This window comes from Gobio gobio (genome assembly GCF_949357685.1).
Source record: "Gobio gobio genome assembly, chromosome: 1".
Classification (NCBI taxonomy): domain Eukaryota; kingdom Metazoa; phylum Chordata; class Actinopteri; order Cypriniformes; family Gobionidae; genus Gobio; species Gobio gobio.
The window spans coordinates 39,178,666-39,198,897 of NC_137097.1; the positions used below are offsets into that span (position 1 = coordinate 39,178,666).

The 20,232-nt window shown below is 37.9% G+C and overlaps 1 protein-coding gene across 7 annotated transcripts in view; it reads right to left on the reverse strand.

The window, feature by feature from the left end:
* aatka (apoptosis-associated tyrosine kinase a) overlaps positions 1–20,232 on the reverse strand; it is a 65,287-nt gene that overhangs the window by 41,944 nt on the left and 3,111 nt on the right. Inside the window, exon 1 of one of the 7 annotated variants that reach the window (XM_079829393.1) lies at positions 3,546–3,779. The exons of 4 other annotated variants lie outside the window; for them this stretch is intronic. In XM_079829393.1, coding sequence (XP_079685519.1) covers positions 3,546–3,630 — 85 coding nt within the window. In that variant the 5' untranslated portion in view covers positions 3,631–3,779. Of the gene's footprint in view, positions 1–3,545; positions 3,780–20,232 lie in introns of those variants that run through there. 2 more of the 7 variants (XM_079829399.1, XM_079829398.1) reach the window with 2 other exon arrangements.

Consider the following 20,232-nt stretch of genomic DNA (forward strand, 5'->3'; position numbering starts at 1 on the left):
TCTCCACTGCTCTAGAGTCCAGTGGCAGTGTGCTTTACTCCACTGCATCTGACGCTTTGCATTGCTCTTGGTGATGTAAGGCTTGGATGCAGCTGCTCGGCCGTGGAAACCCAATCCATTAAGCTCTCTACACACTGTTCTTGAGCTAATCTGAAGGCCACATGAAGTTTGGAGGTCTGTAGCTATTGACAGAAAGTTGACGACTTCTGTGCACTGTGCACCTCAGCATGTGCTGACCCCGCTCTGTGATTTTACATAGCCTACCACTTCGTGCCTGAGTTGCTGTTGTTCCCAGTTGCTTACACTTTGTTATAATACCACTAACAGTTGACCGTGGAATATTTAGTAGTGAATACATTTCACGAATGGACTTATTGCACAGGTGGCAACCTATCACAGTACTATGCTTGAATTCACTGAGCTCCTGAGAGCGACCCATTCTTTTACAAATGTTTGTAGAAGCGTCTGCATGCCTAGGGGCTTGATTTTATACACCTGTGGCCATGGAAGTGATTGCAACACCTGAATTCAACGATTTGGAGGGGTGTCCCAATAATTTTGGCAATATATATATATATATAGTATACATACTGCCCTTTAAAGGATTTGTGTCATTTCTTCAAAATAGTATTCTTTGATGAAAAGAAAAGTTCAAAAGATCAGCATTTATTTGAAGAAGAAATGTTTGTAACATTATAAATATCTTTACTGTCACTTTTTATAAATTGAATGTATCCTTTCTGTATATTAATGGGCACGAATGAGTGCAGAGAGAGATCCCCTGGGCATTTCAGCAAGCCTAATAGAGCAGCTTTATTATAAAGAGCCTTTTTCCTCTGAAAGAGCAAGCACACATGGAGAGTGTCTTTTTAAAGATGCCTTTCCGCCTGTGTGTTTCTGGAAGCAGCCAATTTCTTTCAACCTCGGACGGTCACGATCGCTGTCTCAAGTGTTTAGGTCTCACCCACGCTGAGACAGCATTTGTGGATGGCACATGACCTCATTGCGAGAATGCTGCAATCGTGATTCTCTTTTCTGGTAAGAGAGGGAGTCACCTCAGTTGCTCGTCCCGGTCCTTCTGCGATCTACACGGCCATGATGGCTAGCGCAACAAGTGCATTTCCGCTGGGTCAATCCCCACAGGCCTCCTGTTCCTTGTCTTTAACGTTGTGCCCGGTGGAGCACCCAGATGACTTTGATGCACCTGTTTTTTAATTCTGGACTTCAGTTGAGGACAAACTACTGATAGCAGCATCGGATGGCGGGTTTATGCCTTCCGACGCTGAGGACTCGGCTGGACTGGTCGCCAAAGGTGTCAGCCCACAGCCCAGCCACAGCATCGAGCTGCCCGCAGGAAAACGTCACAGCCTGCTCGTCAGGTGAGCACTAAGAACCCCAAGAAGTCTTCGAAGCGCCCCTGAGATTAGCGACCCAGAGATGAGAGGAGCTTCTCTTACCCAGGAGGTGTGGAATGCACCGTTCCTTCCAGGTCAGTGTGGAGCATTTAAAGGACATGCAGCTTCCTCAACCATCACAGGCCGGGTTCCAGTTGGGGCTTATGGAGCAAGGTACACCAACCGCCACAGAACTGGGACACGTGGCTTCCCGACATGGCGACCAACGCTCTGCTTCACGCCCCACTGCGTTCAAGAACGTCGTTCCTCTAGTGCCGCTCATGCAGTGTTTGAAGGCCTGGTTAGCACTTCCCAACCCATCGCACTGGCTCATCAGGACAGTGAGACTCAGCTACGCGATTCAGTTCGCCAAGCGCCTGGCCAGGTTCGGCAGTGTTCTCTTTGGCAGGCCCGTTCAAGATGTTAACGCAGAAACACATTCTGACATGCGTTCGCCAACAGGATTGGTTTGCAGTGATAGACCTGAAGGGTGCGTACTTCTATGTCTCGATTTTGCCTCGACACCGACAATTTCTTCAGTTTGATTTTGAGGGTCAGGCATACCAGTACAAGGTCCTCCCTTTAGGGCTGTCCTTATCACCTCACATCTTCACAAATTTTGCTTAGGCTGCCCTTGCGCCATTAAGGAAGTGGTTAAATCCTCCTAGGCCAAGCCTTAATCCCTCATGGGATCTATCTGTAGTCTTGCTGGGCCTACAGGGAGCTCCTTTTGAGCCCTTCGAGTCAGTAGAGTTAAGTGCCCTCTCTTTAAAGACGGCCCTCCTGATCACGCTCACTTTCATCAAGAGGGTTGGGGACTCATGTGCCTCAACCGTTCCTCTACCTTCTTTTAGGGACCAAGAGCTTCAGAAACTCTGAGCAGTTCTTTATCTGTTTTGGCAGATAGCAGAAGGGTAAGGCTGTCTCCAAACAGAGGAGGACCCATTGGATTGTGGATGCCATTGCTTTGGCATACCGGCCCCAAGGCATGTTGAGACCCTTAGGAGTGTGTGCACACTCTGCACGTGCACAAGTGCAAAAGTGGAGCTCTAGCAAATGGCGCACGCAGTGTGCAAGCAGTGCTCGTATTCCAAATATTCTGTCACTTGCGCATGCACAGCTCAAATTTATAAAAATTTGTACAAATATAAATATATAGCGTATATAAATATTACGCACATGGGAAGGTGAGCTACATGATTTCTCCTCCGATTTCTCTCACACACACATGCATAAGCCATCATTAGTCATCACCAGCAGTAAAAGTCGTCATCTTTTGTATTCTGGATATGTCCGGATAGTTTTATTCGTTTTGATGACATTTTTGGATGTACATCAGTGTTTTGCATGTAGGCTGATACCGCTGTAATATTGGGATGGGGGTGGAAGTGGTTTTACTAAGTACGAAGGAAAAATAATTTAGATTTAGAATAACTAATGGGGCGATAATGGGGATTTGATGCAATTGCAGTAATTCCAAACGAATGTCCAATAATTATTAAATTAAATTAAATCTCTCTCTTACTTGCCGCCCTGACTGTGCTGCCACCCTAGACGGCTGCCTAGTTTGCCTATAAGCATGCGCCGGGCCTAATTACAAGGCACTATTTTGCCTTAGAAAGACAAAATAATTAAAAGTTGTAGGGTATTAGGCATGGAAGTTGAGTCAAATGCGATGCAAAAGAAGGAAATGAGCAAGTCAAGTTGAATTATTTAAACCAGAAATGAAGCAGCGAGTTATTTTAGCTTACAGAGAAGGAAACAGCACATCAAAAACAGGAAGGGAGAGTAGACTGTGATCCATTTTCCAGAACATTATTACACAGGAGTTAAGTTGGTGAAGCAGTGGTATTGAGAGGGTAATGGGTAAATGTGAATGTGTCCGTTGTGAATAAGAAAGCTGATGAAGGAGAGCCCTCTAGGTCAGGACTGAAAAGTGCTGTTGCAATATTCAGCACAGCATACAAAAGCATTATGATTTTTCTTATTATGACACATAATGTTTTACTTTATAAAAAGCCCTACTAGGGCTTAATTTATTTAAGTACCATTGAACTTTATTTCATCATCATTATCGCAACTCTTCAAATAACTCTTTTGTATTTCTTTGATACACTTACTCTCTGCAGATGAATGTTAAAAAAAACCTACCAAAAACAACCCCGGTAGTCCTTGGATTCAGAAGCAAGTTGTCCAAAAGACATATGACTCCCCACAGACCTTCAGACATGGACATTAATTCCAAAACTCATCAGCCAGGAGCCATTCAGGACGAGAGCTGGGCTTTATGAAGCCGTGGCACAACATTGTTGTGGCATCAATAAGTTATCGCCTTGTCCTCTGCTATGAGTGGACACTGTCTTCGAGAGAGCATATTTTAACAATGCTGGACCCCAATCTCGCTGATGCCTAATAGGAAGGAAGAACAGAGAGGAGGGGGGCCACCTGTGTCCCTATTTTTAGCCTCCATCTCTCTCTCTCTTGCTGTTTTTCTCATATACACACACTCTTCATTCTCATGCCTCAGCACAGCATCAGTGTCCAGCTGAGCTGTTCTTTCCCTCGTGTTTGTACACTTTAAAAGCATGCAAGCATAGTCACACAGACCCACAATGCCTTTCACTTCTGTGACCAGGTGCCAGATTTGCAGAGTTGGTAATGTGCCAATCTTGACACCACTGCAATAAAACCTCCTTTAAGGGAGGGAATGTGTTCCAGGGTTATTATAGTTAACACATTTTTTTTATTTATTTTTTTTAAACATTAACAGATATTTCAGCTAGTTCCCATAGTTCTCATTTTAATTTAGTTTAACTAAATAATTAAAACTGAAATAAAAAATATTAAAAACTATATAGACATAATTAAAAATGACAAAAACGCATAATTAGTAAAACTTTAACTAAAGTTAAAATAAAAACAGAAAATATAACAAAAATAAAAATTGATTCAAAATATTATTAAAAACTGTAATAGTATATATCTCAATGATACTAAAATAAAACTGATGCATTCTTCCAAACCATTGTTATTTGAGTAATTGTTTATAAACTGTTATAGTATTTATTAATGTATTGAAAATGTATTAATATTAGGCTTTTATTTTTATATTTTCAGTTTTGTTTAGGTTTTAGTAAAAAAAAGTTTGCTTTTGTCAATTTTTATTAGTGTTTTTTTATATTTCTATTTAGCTTAATTTATTTTTATTTCAGTTTTAGTAATTTTAGTACTTATTAAACTTATTAAATCTTTAAGTTTTTTAAGTTTAAATATTTCCATCTTACATTTATATAATTTATTTTATTTAAGCTTTCTATCAATTATCAAAAACATTTTTAATAGTTTTATTGATAATAACATCACTGTTCTAGATAGGGAACATTATTCAACACCCTGCTGGGACCAATATGGGATGCTGGTTCCTGGTGAACCAGTCCTGATTTTTTTATTGAGAACAGCAGGATTAAACCAGCCTGGACCAACATGGAATTCATGCAGGTCTCTGCTGGACTTTTTAGCAGGTCAGGCAGTGTTGCTTGGTATCATCTGGATGGGTAGCACATTTTGTCCCTCTCTCGCTCTAAATAGCAAGATCCAGCTCCATTTGCTTCAGTGGACAAGCCTGAATCAGTAGGAAACAGAGGATGAACAATGAGCACTGGAACGTTAATGGAGGTACTCGTTCAGCTCCATGACAGTATTGACCTTTACACACTGATAAAGAGCAGAGTGCATCTAAGACAACAGGACAAAAAGAGGGACAAGTGGCCTTTAGGGAAGAATATTGTGCCTAGTATGGGGTGGGATGGGAGTGATTCACATTTGTCCTAGTTTGGCATTCTTGAACATCAATGGAACATCAAGAAGTCTGGCTCTGTTATAAAACGTAGTGATCAGCCTACACCCAGCAGGCACCGGATCTCAATATGACGTCATGTTGACGTTGGACCCCCAACGTCAGACAGACGTTGCATTTTGGTTGAAAATGAAAATCGGGTTGACGTCAGAACAAAATGTCAGATTGGCGTTGGGTTCTGACGTCAACCTGATTTTCATTTTCAACAAAAATGCAACGTCCGTCCAACGTTGGATGTTGACGTCAATCTGACGTTGGTTCAACGTTGGATTTTGGTTAGTTGATACCACAACCTAAAACTAACAAAATAATGATGTAAGAATTTGACGTTGTGTGGACGTTACCATTACGTCGTTAAGGAGACGTTGGGTTTTTGGTTAGTTAATACCACAACCTAAAATGAACAAAATATCAACGTCTAATGATGTTAGAATCTGACGTTGTGTGGACGTTGCCATTATGACATCAAGGAGACGTTGGGTTTTGGTCATCATACCTCATGATGTCAGTATCTGACGTCAATATGACATTGGCTTTATACGTTGGCTCAACGTTAGATTTTGGTTAGTTAATACTACAACCTAAAACCAACAAAGGATCAGCGTCTAATGATGTTAGAATCTGACGTCAATATGATGTTGGCTTGGGACGTTGGATTTTGGTTACTTTACAACACAACCTATAAACAACTAAATATCAACATCAGCTGACGTTGATATTGGACATCAAATTAACGTTGGTATTAGACGTTGAGCTGACGTTGAATTTTGGTCACCTGATGTCGCAACCAAAATGTAACCAAATATCAACGTTTTATGACGTTGTGTGCCTGCTGGGCATTGGCATCATGAACATGCTCCCAATGCAAAAGATGATCCAACCAGTAGTTAGCATACACTCTCAGGAAGAGAAAGGGTACAAAAGCTGTAACTGGGTACCCTTTAAAAAGGAACACCTTTGTACCTTATTTACCCCTAAAGTGTACATATAACCACCTTAAAGGTACATTATCTAAATGGTATTTATTAATACCTTTTGAATGGCGACCGCCCCAGCTTTTGTACCATTTTTCTATCATTGTACTATTGTGCCTTCTAATATACATAGCATATATTCTTGCAAAATATATCAGTAACTAATATATTAGAAATGTTTTCAGTTGGATATTGGACATATAGCAGTCGATATTGGATATTCAATTGTTCATGCTTATTTCCCCTATTTTTTCCCCTTTGCCATCATCTAAAATTAATTCAAGTATTTTTTTTTTTAAATGCTAATAATTTAACACTGTTAAATGTAATTGTACATTTGTACAAACATCTTATACTTTTATAATGGCTAATGCTTATTTAAAGCAGCAGTCCGTAACTTTTTGCGCTCTAGTGGTTAATAAACAGAACTGCATTGGTCTTGCGGAAGAACAGCCGGAGCTACTTCTCTCTGTTTATGTGTATGGCGAGTTATGCAGTGACTGTGCTCCTCCGCAGCGGTTCCTACCAGACCGGTCTGGAAGTCTGATAGGTCCGATAGGACCGGTCTGATAGTCCCAATATAAACACTTATTATAAGTGTACCATAATGATTCAGGGTAAGACAAAAACACAGTTTGGAAAATGGATTCATGTTGTACATTCTTATTATATAATTTTTGTAAATCTTGAACACAAAAAAAGTTACGGACAGCAGCTTTAAATATTATTATTCAATCAACAATATTTTATATAAATAACATGCCGTATTTGGTATTGAGAAAGGTTCCGTTTGTGATTGTGATTTTGACTTCAGTGAAAGTTAGCATTATTTCACCATTAGATGACAGCAAAGATTATATTTCTGAGTGAGTAGCAAAGACTTTTATATTGAAAGGATGAAACAAGGTTGTAAACAATAAGACGCAACTTACATATGCACTGACTAGCTAGGGGAACCCTTAACATTTTAAACTACAAAGACAAACATATTGCTTTCCTCACTGGACATTCAAACGGATTTTTTGATTATGAATATAAGATTGACCAGAAGAATATCATCTAGAGATGTAGGTAATACACTCATTTAGTTGATTTCTCTCTCTCTCTCTCTCTCTCTCTCTCTCTCTCTCTCTCTCTCTCTCTCTCTCTCTCTCTCTCTCTCTAATAATACTCTACTCTACATAATACAATAAGCTTCAATGATGTGACGACGTTCAAGTGACGTTTTAGAATGAGCAACGGAGGCTTGGGCTCAACTGTTAAACTGTCAACTTGAGATTTGAATCCGTGGTTGAAGGAAGTAGTTCCGCACAAAAGATGGTTTTTAAAGACACTCAGTTGTTGTTTCTTATTTATTTACTCCCTTGTGCCGTCGAACTGTTGTATAAACGCAATATCACACTCGTAGCCGTGCGATATGGCTGTATATCAGCTCACTGTGCTTACCTGTGGACGTGCCGATATACAGCCATACTGCACTGCTACGAGTGTGATATTGCTCATTTAAAATGTGTGTGCAAGTGACAGACTGTTTATTTATTAGAATGATTTTAGTTTTTTAAGTTATTTTTTATTTACTTCGACCACATCCATTTATCAGTTTTTAATATTGACACATATCTTTTAAAAATCAGTGCAGGATGGTAGACAAAGCAAGAGTTTGATTAAGAATATTTGGTTATATTTCAAATATATAAAAAATATAATGAAAACGGGACTTTTAATGTTAAAAGTATTTTTATGCATTGTAGTTAGATTAGCAACATTCTAACCGCAATCTCTATACCGGTTCATACCGAATACCGGTGTTTATTTTTGTAATGATATGAATTTTGATTATACCGCAATAACGTTATTTGTCGCTTAAACAACGTTTCGGAACGCGGCGCAGCGCAACACTGTTTGAGAGGCTGCTACACCGAGGACAATTATGTAAGTTAATCGACTGACAATTCAGAGAAGAATGGACAAAAAAGTAACTGTTTCTCCCTCGTTTTGGCAGTTTGTTGTTATTTAGGCTTAGATTTTTAAAAAGCTTAAGGTGCCCTCACCTCGTGGTTGTTGTCTCCCCACAGCATCATTTTGTGGGGCTTTGCCAACCTGTATTAACTCTAATGTGGAATTTTTCTAAATGTACCGCGAAACCGGTATAATTTAGAAAAATACCGTGATATAAATGTTTGGTCATACCGCCCAGCACTATTTGCAAAGAACATAATAAGTATACAGATTGCAGGAGGGTCTTATCATCGCCTATTCATATAACACACAAACAAACAAAAACATTATTTTCATTAAACAGTCAATGCTGAATCAGTGTAAAAGTGCTGTGGTCTGTTCAATACCCTCAAGAAGAATTGATGCTGACAGCTGCCTTCTGTCAACCACTGAGTGAGTGAGTCGACAAAACCCACCGAAAGAGAGAGATTGAGAGGAACTATATTGCCAAATTGCTATTGGGTGTTGAAGCAGCAGAGAGAACGAAGACATTGAACCACGTGGTGATTCGGGGAAGGAATGTTTTTTTGTGAAGGTTGAATGAGGGTGGAGGGTAAGTGGATTTTTTCATGGTGTGTAAAGCATCGAACCACTAGTTTGGAACAGATGGCAACCCATGGTTTTCCTAACCACAGTAATCAGCATGGCTGTGATGGCTGATGGGGTGCGAGTAATCATTAGTGCCCCGTCTCAGAAGCTTTGTTTCTGGAGCTGTTTACATCTACAAGAGGCGAACATTCACTGAAAATATATAAAATGCAAAGACACAATTAGCTCCAAATCTGTTCCAAAATCTAGTGACCTATTTTGCTGTCTAGCGTCCAGGTCATCGACGGGGAATGGAACCTGTGACATCATCCACACAGCATGCATAATGTGAACTATATTATTACCTAACTCTAATCTGTTAAATGCGACTATAACAAATCTAAGCAATTCTTTCCACTCTGTGAAACCATTCAACTGTGCACAATTTCAAGATCATTCACAATTTTAATTTTTTTTACTAATACAATGATGGCAGTATGATGGTAATGAGGAGTGGTGGTGGTGGTGATGGTAATGAAGATGGTAATAAATAATTAATGGTTACTTTGCTTATGCACACACACACACACACACACACACACACACACACACACACACACACACACACACACACACACACACACTTACACCCACCCACACACCTAAACATTTACACATTTTTATTTCACTTCTGGAATTATGGAATTACTAGATTGTTCGTTACTGCACTATTTTGGTCTGTATGTCTGTCTGTTAAATAAAAAAATAATAATAAAAAAATAAAAAAAGATCATTCACAATTTATAAATTCTGGTAGCTAAGTTACCAGAATAAGTTTTTTATGCGTACGTTCGTTCTCTGAATCACACATACATTTGAGAAATGATCGTGAGATTAAATGCGCAACATTTTATAAATGAGGCCCTAGGTTTAGGAACCGACCCTTTCACCAGATCCCCAATTTTGTTGGGTTGTTTTCATCCTTGGATAATTCATGATTAATTACTCAAAGTCATTTATTTTTAGTGCAGGGTATCTGCAGTGCCGTTTAGTACACTAGTGTGTGTGTGTGTGTGTGTGTGTGTGTGTGTGTGTGTGTGTGTGTGTGTGTGTGTGTGTGTGTGTGTGTGTGTGTATCTGCAGTGACGTTTAGTGCACTAGTGTGTGTTTGCCGGGACTCATATTCAGGAAGGAGGCAGGCATTGTGTTTTTTTGCAAGCATTCCTTCCCAGGAACAATGTGTGACACAGATAAGAAAACAACATCCAAAGACAAAAAAACATTTCAAACAAATTTAAAACTGAAACTCACATTTATACAACTAACACATATGCACGCACACACAGACTCACACTGTTAAATATGCTTAAGCCATATGCCATCCCAAAGGAAGAAATGCACACAAATAATTATCTTCTGGAAGCCAAACATACAAAAAAACATCTAACACAAATCTAACATTGAATAAGAACGTCATGTCTCTTCCTCCCGAATGGCCTCAAGATCTCGCTCATGCAGCTGCCTGTTCACACGCTTTCCTGTGTATTTCCTCATTTTGACTAATGACAGTTCTTTTCTCTTGCACAACAACATGCACATGCTCAGTGCACTACTGAAGCTCATCATAAGACTCTTGCTTTATGTCATGCAGTGTTATTTTAATATTATTTAGCATTTATGAATATTTTGAATAAGCTTTATACAAATGATTCTGTGGAGAAGTAAATACTACAGAAAAACAAATGTAATTTCTACATGAAAAAGTTAGTTCAGGCAAGAATAAAAAAAAACAACAAAGTAAATTCTATTCAATTCAAGCTTGTAGAAATTAAAGCGTAAATATCAATAGGTGCGTTTACATGGAGCACTGTAATCGGTTAAAAAGTCCAATCCGAATGAAGTAACTGAATGAAATTGTAATCAGTTTGAGAAGGGTGGGATAAAGCTTTTCATGAACCGATCAAACGAAAAATTTCACCATGTAAACGACCTGATCCGATTACTTTGAGTGTAGGCTACGTCTTTCTGTGACGTGATATATAGCGTGCGCGCCTCCACAACTGAAGAGCGTGTGCCGCGCTCACACCATGTTGACAAGAGAGGAAAGTTAATTTTTCTGAGGTATTAAACTTTTTATTTCGTAACATGTTATGAACACGATGTTGGAATAATGACACAGACATAGCCTGGCTACACCATCTCATCTTGACAGCGTTTGTCCTATAGGCTTCAACTGCGTCTGACAGAATTATTTATTTTTCTGAGGTGATTCTTACACTTTACAACAAACAATGAACAGTCTACTTGAATTACTTTTCTTAATATTTATACCTTTTGTGATTATGGTATCTTTCCTTAATCATCTGAAATATCTATGCGTTTAGTATAGTCTTGCTGAGCACGTCTTGAATGCTTTCATTCATGTTTCACCGTACATCCTATATTTTTATTAATAATTTGGGTGCATTTTATTGTTCATTTTCTGTTTTTCAAAATAAATTAATTTAATTCATTTTGATTCCGCATTCATCATTCACAGCTTTTGAAATAGCCATTGTATAGGACATACATTAGGTTAAACTACTGCATGTCCGCCCACAGAAAAATAAATAAATATAAAAATTACCTACACAGAACTATTGATCCACGATATTAACATTACGAATCTGATGCGGCAGACAAACTGTGTGCGCATATCACAAAATGATTCCAACTGAAAGTCAGCACATGTAAACACCAGATCGGTTTAGATAACGTCTCATGTAAACAGTCCACCGAATCTTTCAATCGGAATGATTTTAATCGGAATGAAAAAAAAGTGTGCATGTAAACGTGGCTAATGTTATCAAATTGAGTAAACCTACTCAACTTTTCTGATACTGGTGTTCCCATCATGCACTGGGGATTGAATAATTTTTTTTTAGTGTTTTATCATTGCTTTTGTTGTTAGCTTTAGTTAATTTAGTTCTACTCAAAATGACACATTCATACTCAAAAACGATCCGTCGAATGTTACGTCATTTGCGTATTGTGTACCAAGTATTGAGGTCTCTATGTTCGGGTGCCGTGTTACTTCTATTATGTGGATATGGTGTCTACACAATATCTATTGAATTATTTACTTAGATGTTTCTAAGTAAAGCATTCATACACTTTAAAAGTGTGGTTTAATTCAGTGTTATACTACGGGGCCGTTGACTGCTTGAATCTGATTGGCTGATGAACACTCTGAGGTGTGCAATTATTTTCTGGGAAACGCACAGCGAACGTAGTTCCAGGCAGCTCTCTTGACCGCATTACAGTTCCATATCATTTCGCATAGTTAACTGGAAATTACAGGACTAAAAAAAACAACATGACAGACGGTTTTCCTAAAGTAAATCTTAATGTTTACGGTGAATATAAAACGTTTAACAACTGGGCGGCAGCAGTATTAGACAGTCCAGATGAAAAACAACATAAACGGAGGCAGACATCAAAGGCAAGCTTTTCTGTCTCATTACTGAAATCACACGTGCTCGCACACGTACACTACAGTTTGCACAAAAAGGTGTCGTCAGCGCTGCCCTGACGATTTTATCAGTTGTTAGCCTATATAGTGTAGCAACTTAAAGGCTACACATGACATTTTTTCACTAGCTAGGTGATAACAGCGCTGTTTAGAGACGCACATAGATAGCCTAAAGATCGTTCTTCACTCTTCATTCACTCTTCATTCAACGGTGTTTTAAACAAACGCGATTGGCTAGCGTCTGCTCTAGGATATTTGCATAGGGTGATCTGATTGGAGGACGCCTGCGTTGGCGCTTGAAAAGTTGAGAAATCTTCAACTTTTGCCGCTTGCAACACGAGTGAAGCGACGCAACGGAACCCACAATTCAGTTCGTCAACGCATGACGTCACCCATTCAAAGTAAACGAGAAGCGTTGACGCCGACGCCCTGTGTGAATGCGGCGTAATTCACACAAGCGCTCGCTCGCTCGCTCGTTGCGCTCTCTCTCTCTCTCTCTCTCTCTCTCTCTCTCTCTCTCTCTTTCTCTCTTTCTAATAACTTCATTAATAACTGTAGTAAAATGCTATCAACAGCTCAAGCCTCCGTTACCAGCTTTAAAATTAAGTTTCTGAACTAGCAAAAGAGCCGTTGGATGAGACGCGGAAGAAATAGTCCTACTCACAATAGCGATTTAAGTACAAAAAACGGATGATATATCATCGGATCGATGTCTTGAGGTGTGGTAACCGTAGTATAAGTGGAATAATTTTCCGCTTCGCGTTGTGACCGCGAATTTTCTAATAATTCAACGGCCCAGAGTCAATTATTCCTTACTCATATTGTTTGAGTACAAAGCAAACTTCAACTACACACCAAAAATTACCAGAGAAATGCTAAAATTAGTTTACTTTATGTGCAAATTTTCTTTAAAAGACAGAGACATTAAGTCGTTTGTACAAAGGCTAGTCTTGTTTGATCTACGTAATAAAATGATGCAAAAAAAATCTTTTTTTTTTAAGAAAATCAAGCAGATTTTTTTTTTTTATCAGTGTATTTTTTATTTTAGTTTAAGTAATTTCGCTATGTGCATTAGTTATTTTTTATTATTTTTCTATTTAGCGTACATTTATTTTTATATTCAGGTTTAGTTTTAGTAATTTTAGTACTTCTACTTAAACTTTTTTTTTTATTTCAGTAGTTGCCAAGCCAACATTTTTCATTTAATATTTATATTGAATTTAATGTTAGTTTCATTTCAATTACAAAAAAATATTTGTATTGTTGATGTGCATTTTACACAAAGATTGGTGTGACAAAGATTGGTGTGTCATATATGAAATACAGCAATATTCCATAAAAAACAAGAATGGTCTTTTTTGATTTCAAGCATGTAAAAAAATAGTGTTGATTTAACTTTAAAAAAGTAAGTTAACTGGTTGCCTTACAATTTTGAGTTAAATAATACAGCAAAAGGAGATTGATTTAATAAATAGAAACTCAAAACATGTTATCTGAATCACATTAATTATCTAAGTTGAGATAAAAGTTGTGATGACAAACTTAATTATTTTTTTTTTTTTTACAGTTGTGACTTTAAAAAGTGTGCATAACTAAAAGAATGACAATGATGGCGCTCTTTCTCTGAGACTGGAAAAACTTGAAAGGTTGACGAGTGTTTTGTAGTGTGTACTGAAAGCTTTCTTCCAAAGTATTTCAACAAATTTACCTTAACTACCCTCGACCGTTATTAGATTTTACACCTACAATGTACCTGTACTGAAGGCGTTTCATTTAGTCTTGTTCTGAATCTTCCCACATCCTCTCAAAAGACATCAACACACTGCAGTCTTTTTCTAGGCCGCCTCACATGGCAAGCAGCACTCAACCAGACGAGGTCAGGAAGAGGTGGTGCATTAAATACTGCATGAACACATCTGTTAGTAAGAGGAAGTCGAGTGTATTCAACTATATGTGTGTGTTTGGGAAACGAGCCATAGAATTATGTACAAAAGCACATCTTCTTATACAGACAGACGAGGTTAAAATAAGTATATTAAATGTATCCAATAAGCATATCCAAATGCAATGCACTGGGAATATTGCTCTCTTCTTATATAATGGAAATTACTTAGTGGAGTAAAACAAATCTTAACAAGAATGAAATTTGAAAAGGTGTCCTGGTCGGATTAAAGCATTGTGGTGTCCCTGACTATCCGCTTCAAGTGTTGTTGTTTTATTAGTGCTTCAGGGCTTGTGTTCCTTAGCGTAAAACTGTTCGGCACTGTGAGAAAACAATGTCTGCATAAACCAGAAGGACAGCAAAGGCAGCATCCTGCACTACTCAAGAGGGTTGTCTCTATTTTTCTCCAGATAATATCCCATTTTTACTTCACATGGACTTCATAAAATTCTGAAACAGATTTATGGCTTGATAGAGGAACTTCAAAAGATGACATTGGAGAAGCTTTGTATTTCAGGAAAATGTATTTCAGGAAACGGTTGTAAATTTATTGATTTTATTTATGGTTCTGAAGAGGCCTGAAATGTAGCTTTGGGCTTTTGAATTGCCTTCCTTTGAATCTGAACTTTAGCAATTCACCATGTTTTTCAATATAAATCTCGTATTTAGACATGACCCTGTCCATGGTGCTGATTCTGTGCACAGGTGCACAATCCAAACACCTTCCATCGCCATTTTACTGAAGACAAGCACATGTATTTCTTCAGCAAAGCAACAGAAGATGTAGACTCACACCATTAATAAGAGGTCTATCAACTCAGTATTGATCTGTAGACAAAAGCAGCATGTTCACAGCAGAGAACACTCAAACTTAAATTTCATCACACAAAAGAGAACAAATATAGAAGAAAGCAGCAGCATCTATTTCCAGCATCCATCTTAAACCTTAAATCTATGAATGTTTCGGCAATCATTATTACATATTCGGGTCAATAGCGACTATACTATTGATCTCTCCCTGTCGCAATAATATAAAACTCTCCTGATAATTAGAATAACAACTACAAAAGAATAAAATGAAGCATATTCCGTTTCTTTTTGGAGCTTGTAAGGGTTCAGTTTGAGCAGATGTTTGATACCATCATCACTGTCCTCGTCAGAGCTCATTTCCCAGTACATTCAGCATCTGCCTCATATTCACCATCTCAAACATATTCTCAAAACTATCATTTTCAACATCTTCAAAATCATTATTTTGAGCGCTGACAGCTTCTTCACCAGATCCAGCATCAAGTGAAAGTGACAGTAATATTTGATTGTGTTCAGTTCTTGCTCTGCAGTAAATCTCTGAGCCATTTCAAGTTTTGCTGATGATTCTTTCTATTCTTTTGTTTTCTGCCTGCAGTAACTATGAGTGAAATGTCACTTTATCATTGTGTATCAGACATTGTGGAATAAATGTGAATTGCACTTATTCAATCATCAAAGTCTTTGGGCCAATCATTACAAGTTCTTACAGAGATGACGTGATTACTCTGTGCTGTGACAGTAAGCTTTTTAATGTTTTTTTTATGTAAATATGGACTAAATTATCATCTTTGACTGTTGCACCACATTTCGCAGCTTTTTCAGCGTGTAACGCTCATTACATGCCGGAATCATTTATTTTGATTATTACTAATGATAATTTAACTATTTATTGCATACTACATATTTCACTCCACATAAGTTACATTTTCCCAACACAACCACTTAGTCATTCAGGTGTGTGAGGGGTCTTTATTTTGTTTATTATCTAAAACAAAAACACTTGAAAAATTTGGATCAGAGAGTGTCTGGGATAAATCAAACTTACAGATAACTGGAGTAAACAGTCACAAACCACAGGCAGGCCTTGAAGTATTGAGCAATCATCCTCTAACAGCGTCTGAGGATTCTGTTGTTGTGACCGGAGAGCAGAAAAGACCAGTTCACAGACAGTTCCAGGCCAACCACATCCGTGACGCATGTGGATTTATAGGATGCATGAATAGAGCCTGGTTTTGAGAACCCAGCATGGTAAATAACCATCAGAACGCAGCATGGCTACAAATTTTAACAAAAGCAAGAAGCTTTGCCCCAACAGACCAACTTTGAATGCTTTGATGTGGTCCCTTCTTTAACACAACAACCCTAAACATAGGGATGGGAACTGTGAGGAATGTAAAGATTCTGGTTCAGATTCCACATAACAATTCTGGTTCTATGTTAAAGTGATTTTTTGTTGTTGTTTTCTGTTAAATAAAGACAATTTATTTCAACAAACCCAGTTGTGACTATCTTTAACTAATAATAAACTGATTTTACACTACCATTCAAAAGTTTGAGGTCAGTAAGAATTGTAAATGTTCTTGAAAACCTCTTATGCTCAACAAGGCTGGATTTATTTGATCGCAAATACAGTAAAAAAGCAATATTGAGGAAAAAATAGTAATTTTTTATTTAATTTTTATTTAATTTTTTTTTTTTATTAAAATATGATTTTATTCCTGTGATGTCAAAGCTGTATTTTCAGCATCATTACTCCAGTCTTTAGTGTCACATGACCCTTCCGAAATCATTGTAATATGATGATTTGATGATCAAGAAACAATTCATATTATTATCAGTGCTGAAAACAGTTGTACTGCTTAATATTTTTTTGTGGAAACCATGATATATTTGAATATTTTAAATATTTGTAACGTTTTGGTCAATTTAATGGTCAATTTAATGCAACATTGCTGAATAAAAGTATTGATTTCTTCAAAAAAAAAAACTGACTCCAATCTTGTGAACGATAGTGTAAATCAGTCTCACAAGCTACCATACGGTAATGGTAAAAGTTAATGATGCAAGGTTCAGAGAGCAATCGCTCCAACCAGTTCAGTGAGGGAGTGAATCATTACAATCGATCAAACTAAAGACGTATGAATTTGCAATGGATTTTTAATCTTTTTTATTAATCTTAAAAAAATCAGCTCATTATTCTTTTGTAAAATTGGACTACACTAGTAACTAGCAACGCAGTAAAATGATGTGCTGTACTGCAAAGCATTAGATTAGCATACATTAGACTAATACAGACCTAACCTTAAAAACAGCACTTGACTTTCAAACTTATGTAATGTGATGAAGCAAACTGCCCTGAACCATTATAATCCGGATGACTTTGCCATGTCCTTCTATATGTCCAAGAAACTGAGGACGGGAGACTGATTGGTCTCCTGTCGCACGCCACACCATCCACTGCCACTGAAACATTGATTCTCAATCCCATTACTTGGCCAGTCAGAGTAACAGATTGCTGCTGACTCCAGCCTGTTAGGGCATGTATATCACCCAAGCAGCGTACAGTCACCCTAAATATGCCCTCATAAAGCAAAAGGAAATCTTTATAGCCTTAAGGCTGGAATACACTACACGACTTTCAAAATCTGAGCAGATTTTAAAATGCACGGCATCATACACTTGACAACTTTGTAAAAGGTAACACTGGGCATAATACTCAATGACTGAGGATTGCATACATTTGTTCTGAAAAAAACAAACTCACACATATATATATATATACACGCCTAACAACAATATGGGCCCTATTTTAATGGTCTGAGTGCATGATCTGGGGCCGGTTGCATAAACCGTTAAGACTAGTTTTACAAGTTAGACATACATTTTTTTCTTTAAGACTGTTCATCATTTTTTAAAATCAGTTACATAAAAACATAGACTGGCCTAATTTGATATGAAAAGTAAGACTAAATGCCACTTGCCTAACTGCTAGTGGCTCATACTAGATCTTAAGACACTGTCTTAACATAATGGCTTAGTTTATGCAACTGGCCCCAGAAGCTCATGCCGCAGGTGCACTTAAGGCATGTCCGAATCCACTTTTGCTAGTTTAATGACGGAAAAAATGGTTGGCGCACCAGGCGCATGGTCCAAAAGGGTTGTACTCTTAATGAGTAATGGGTGTGTTTTGGGTGTAACATGCAATAAACCAATCAGAGTGTCATCTCCCATTCCCTTTAAAAGCCAGTTGCGCTTGCACCATGGCTAGGGTTGGGTACCGAACCCGGTACTTTTAAGGGCAACGACCGAATTACGTTGGTACTACCGAGTACCGATTCACATTAAATCAATCGGTACCAAATTTTGGTACCTGAGAACGCATCTGGTGATATAGACTAGTGTCTGTGAATATTACAACTTAAAAAGACCATTTAAATACGAATCCTGCATGTCTCTGTGTGAATGAATGTGTAGAAGCGCGGTTTACAGTCTATGGGTTTACCTCACACACACTCTCACTCAGAATCGCGCGTGACGGTCGCATGTTTCCATCTCTGCCTCTCATATGAGGACATAAACGCACGAACGTCATCTCCAGAGCCACTGAGTCATTTCATGAGCATTTTACCGTTTCATTTGAGTTGAGATCGTCATATCATAAACACACAGAAACACAAAGGTCTTCACGGCAACCCGTCAAAATAAAAGTTTGGCTAACTTGACAAATAAATGACTGTTGTACAGTATAATTTAGATACGTCTCAATGTAATAATAATACTAACACTAATGTAATAATAATAAATTATCAAAACTTTATTTTTTAAGTACTAAATAAATGATTTTCTTCATGTTTTAATTTTTTTTTTTTTTTTTTAAAGTTGTGCAGAACTTTGTTTGACAAAAAAAGCTTAATTAAATTAAAAGATAAATTAAATTAATGTCTTATGTCTTCAAAAATACATAACATCATTTGTGGGAAATCTTTTCATAGAAATTAAATTAAAAAGAAAAAATAATAATATGGTTGTTTTTATGAATTAAATTAAGTACCTAGTAGCCTACTATTTACTAGTAAATATTACAGTAAACAAACATCACAGACAATGGCAGACAGCGACCAGTGCAGCTCTGGCATAATGTCAATAACACCTCTATAAATGACTTACAGGTTCTTTACAGTTATTGATGTAAACATCCCTAAAGTACAGAAAAAAGGTACCGTAGGGTACCGGTACCGAATTTCAGGTATCAGTACCGATACCGGTTAAAATGTGAACGGTGTACCCAACCCTAACCATGGCGGATTCACTATTTAGATGCAGAATTTGCGAGCAGAAAGACTGAACACTTCTCCAGAGAGGAATCCTTTTATTTTTCATATTTAAAAATGTCTGTGTGCTGCTGCGCATCCCTGTGTGTGTAACAAGCAGAGTGTACGTGCATTGTGCACCCACCTATAGGCGCATATTACTAACACGCCCTTTAAATACCGCAAAAAAATACTGCACTATTGACTTTAGACCAGGTTTTTGTTGATGAATGGTGCAGTTGTTTTCAGTTGCCTCAAAATAGCAACGCGCCAACAATGCGCCTGAACACACCTCGTTTTCAGACCAGCATGCCCATGGGCAAACAGAAAGATGCAAGTGCATTTACTATTTACGTCTATATGGTGCTAGACGTGAAAATGATAACTGCGTCGGAAACTAGCAGAAAACACTTGCGTCGCACCAGGTGTATTATAGGTGTGTTTTAAAATGGGCTCACACGTTTAAAATCCTCCGACTGGATGGAATCATAGTCTCTGATAGTTTGTGCCCAGCATAAATATGATTTTCTGTGAAATCTGTTAACTCAAATCTGCAGACTGGATCTGACTTTCAGCAACTGATGTCAACTCATCCATACTGTAAATCAGGGCAAAATCTGGATTTGTGAAGTGTATTCCAATGACCAATGGCCTTCCTGTACTCCTATCATCTCCAACCAGGGTGGACTGTTGTGAATCAAATATGGAAACTCATATCCTCAATTAGTTCTGATTTACTTTCATTACACACACAAGAGATTCTGGAAATTCTGTTAAGGTTAGTGGAAGTTCCCTCGGAAAGCAGGAATGCAAGAGTGCAATTGAATCAAGCACAGGACTGTGCGCCGGTCAAGGCGTCTTTCAGACGTAATTCCTCGGCCGTGATTGGGAGTGTCAGTCCGTGGCCCT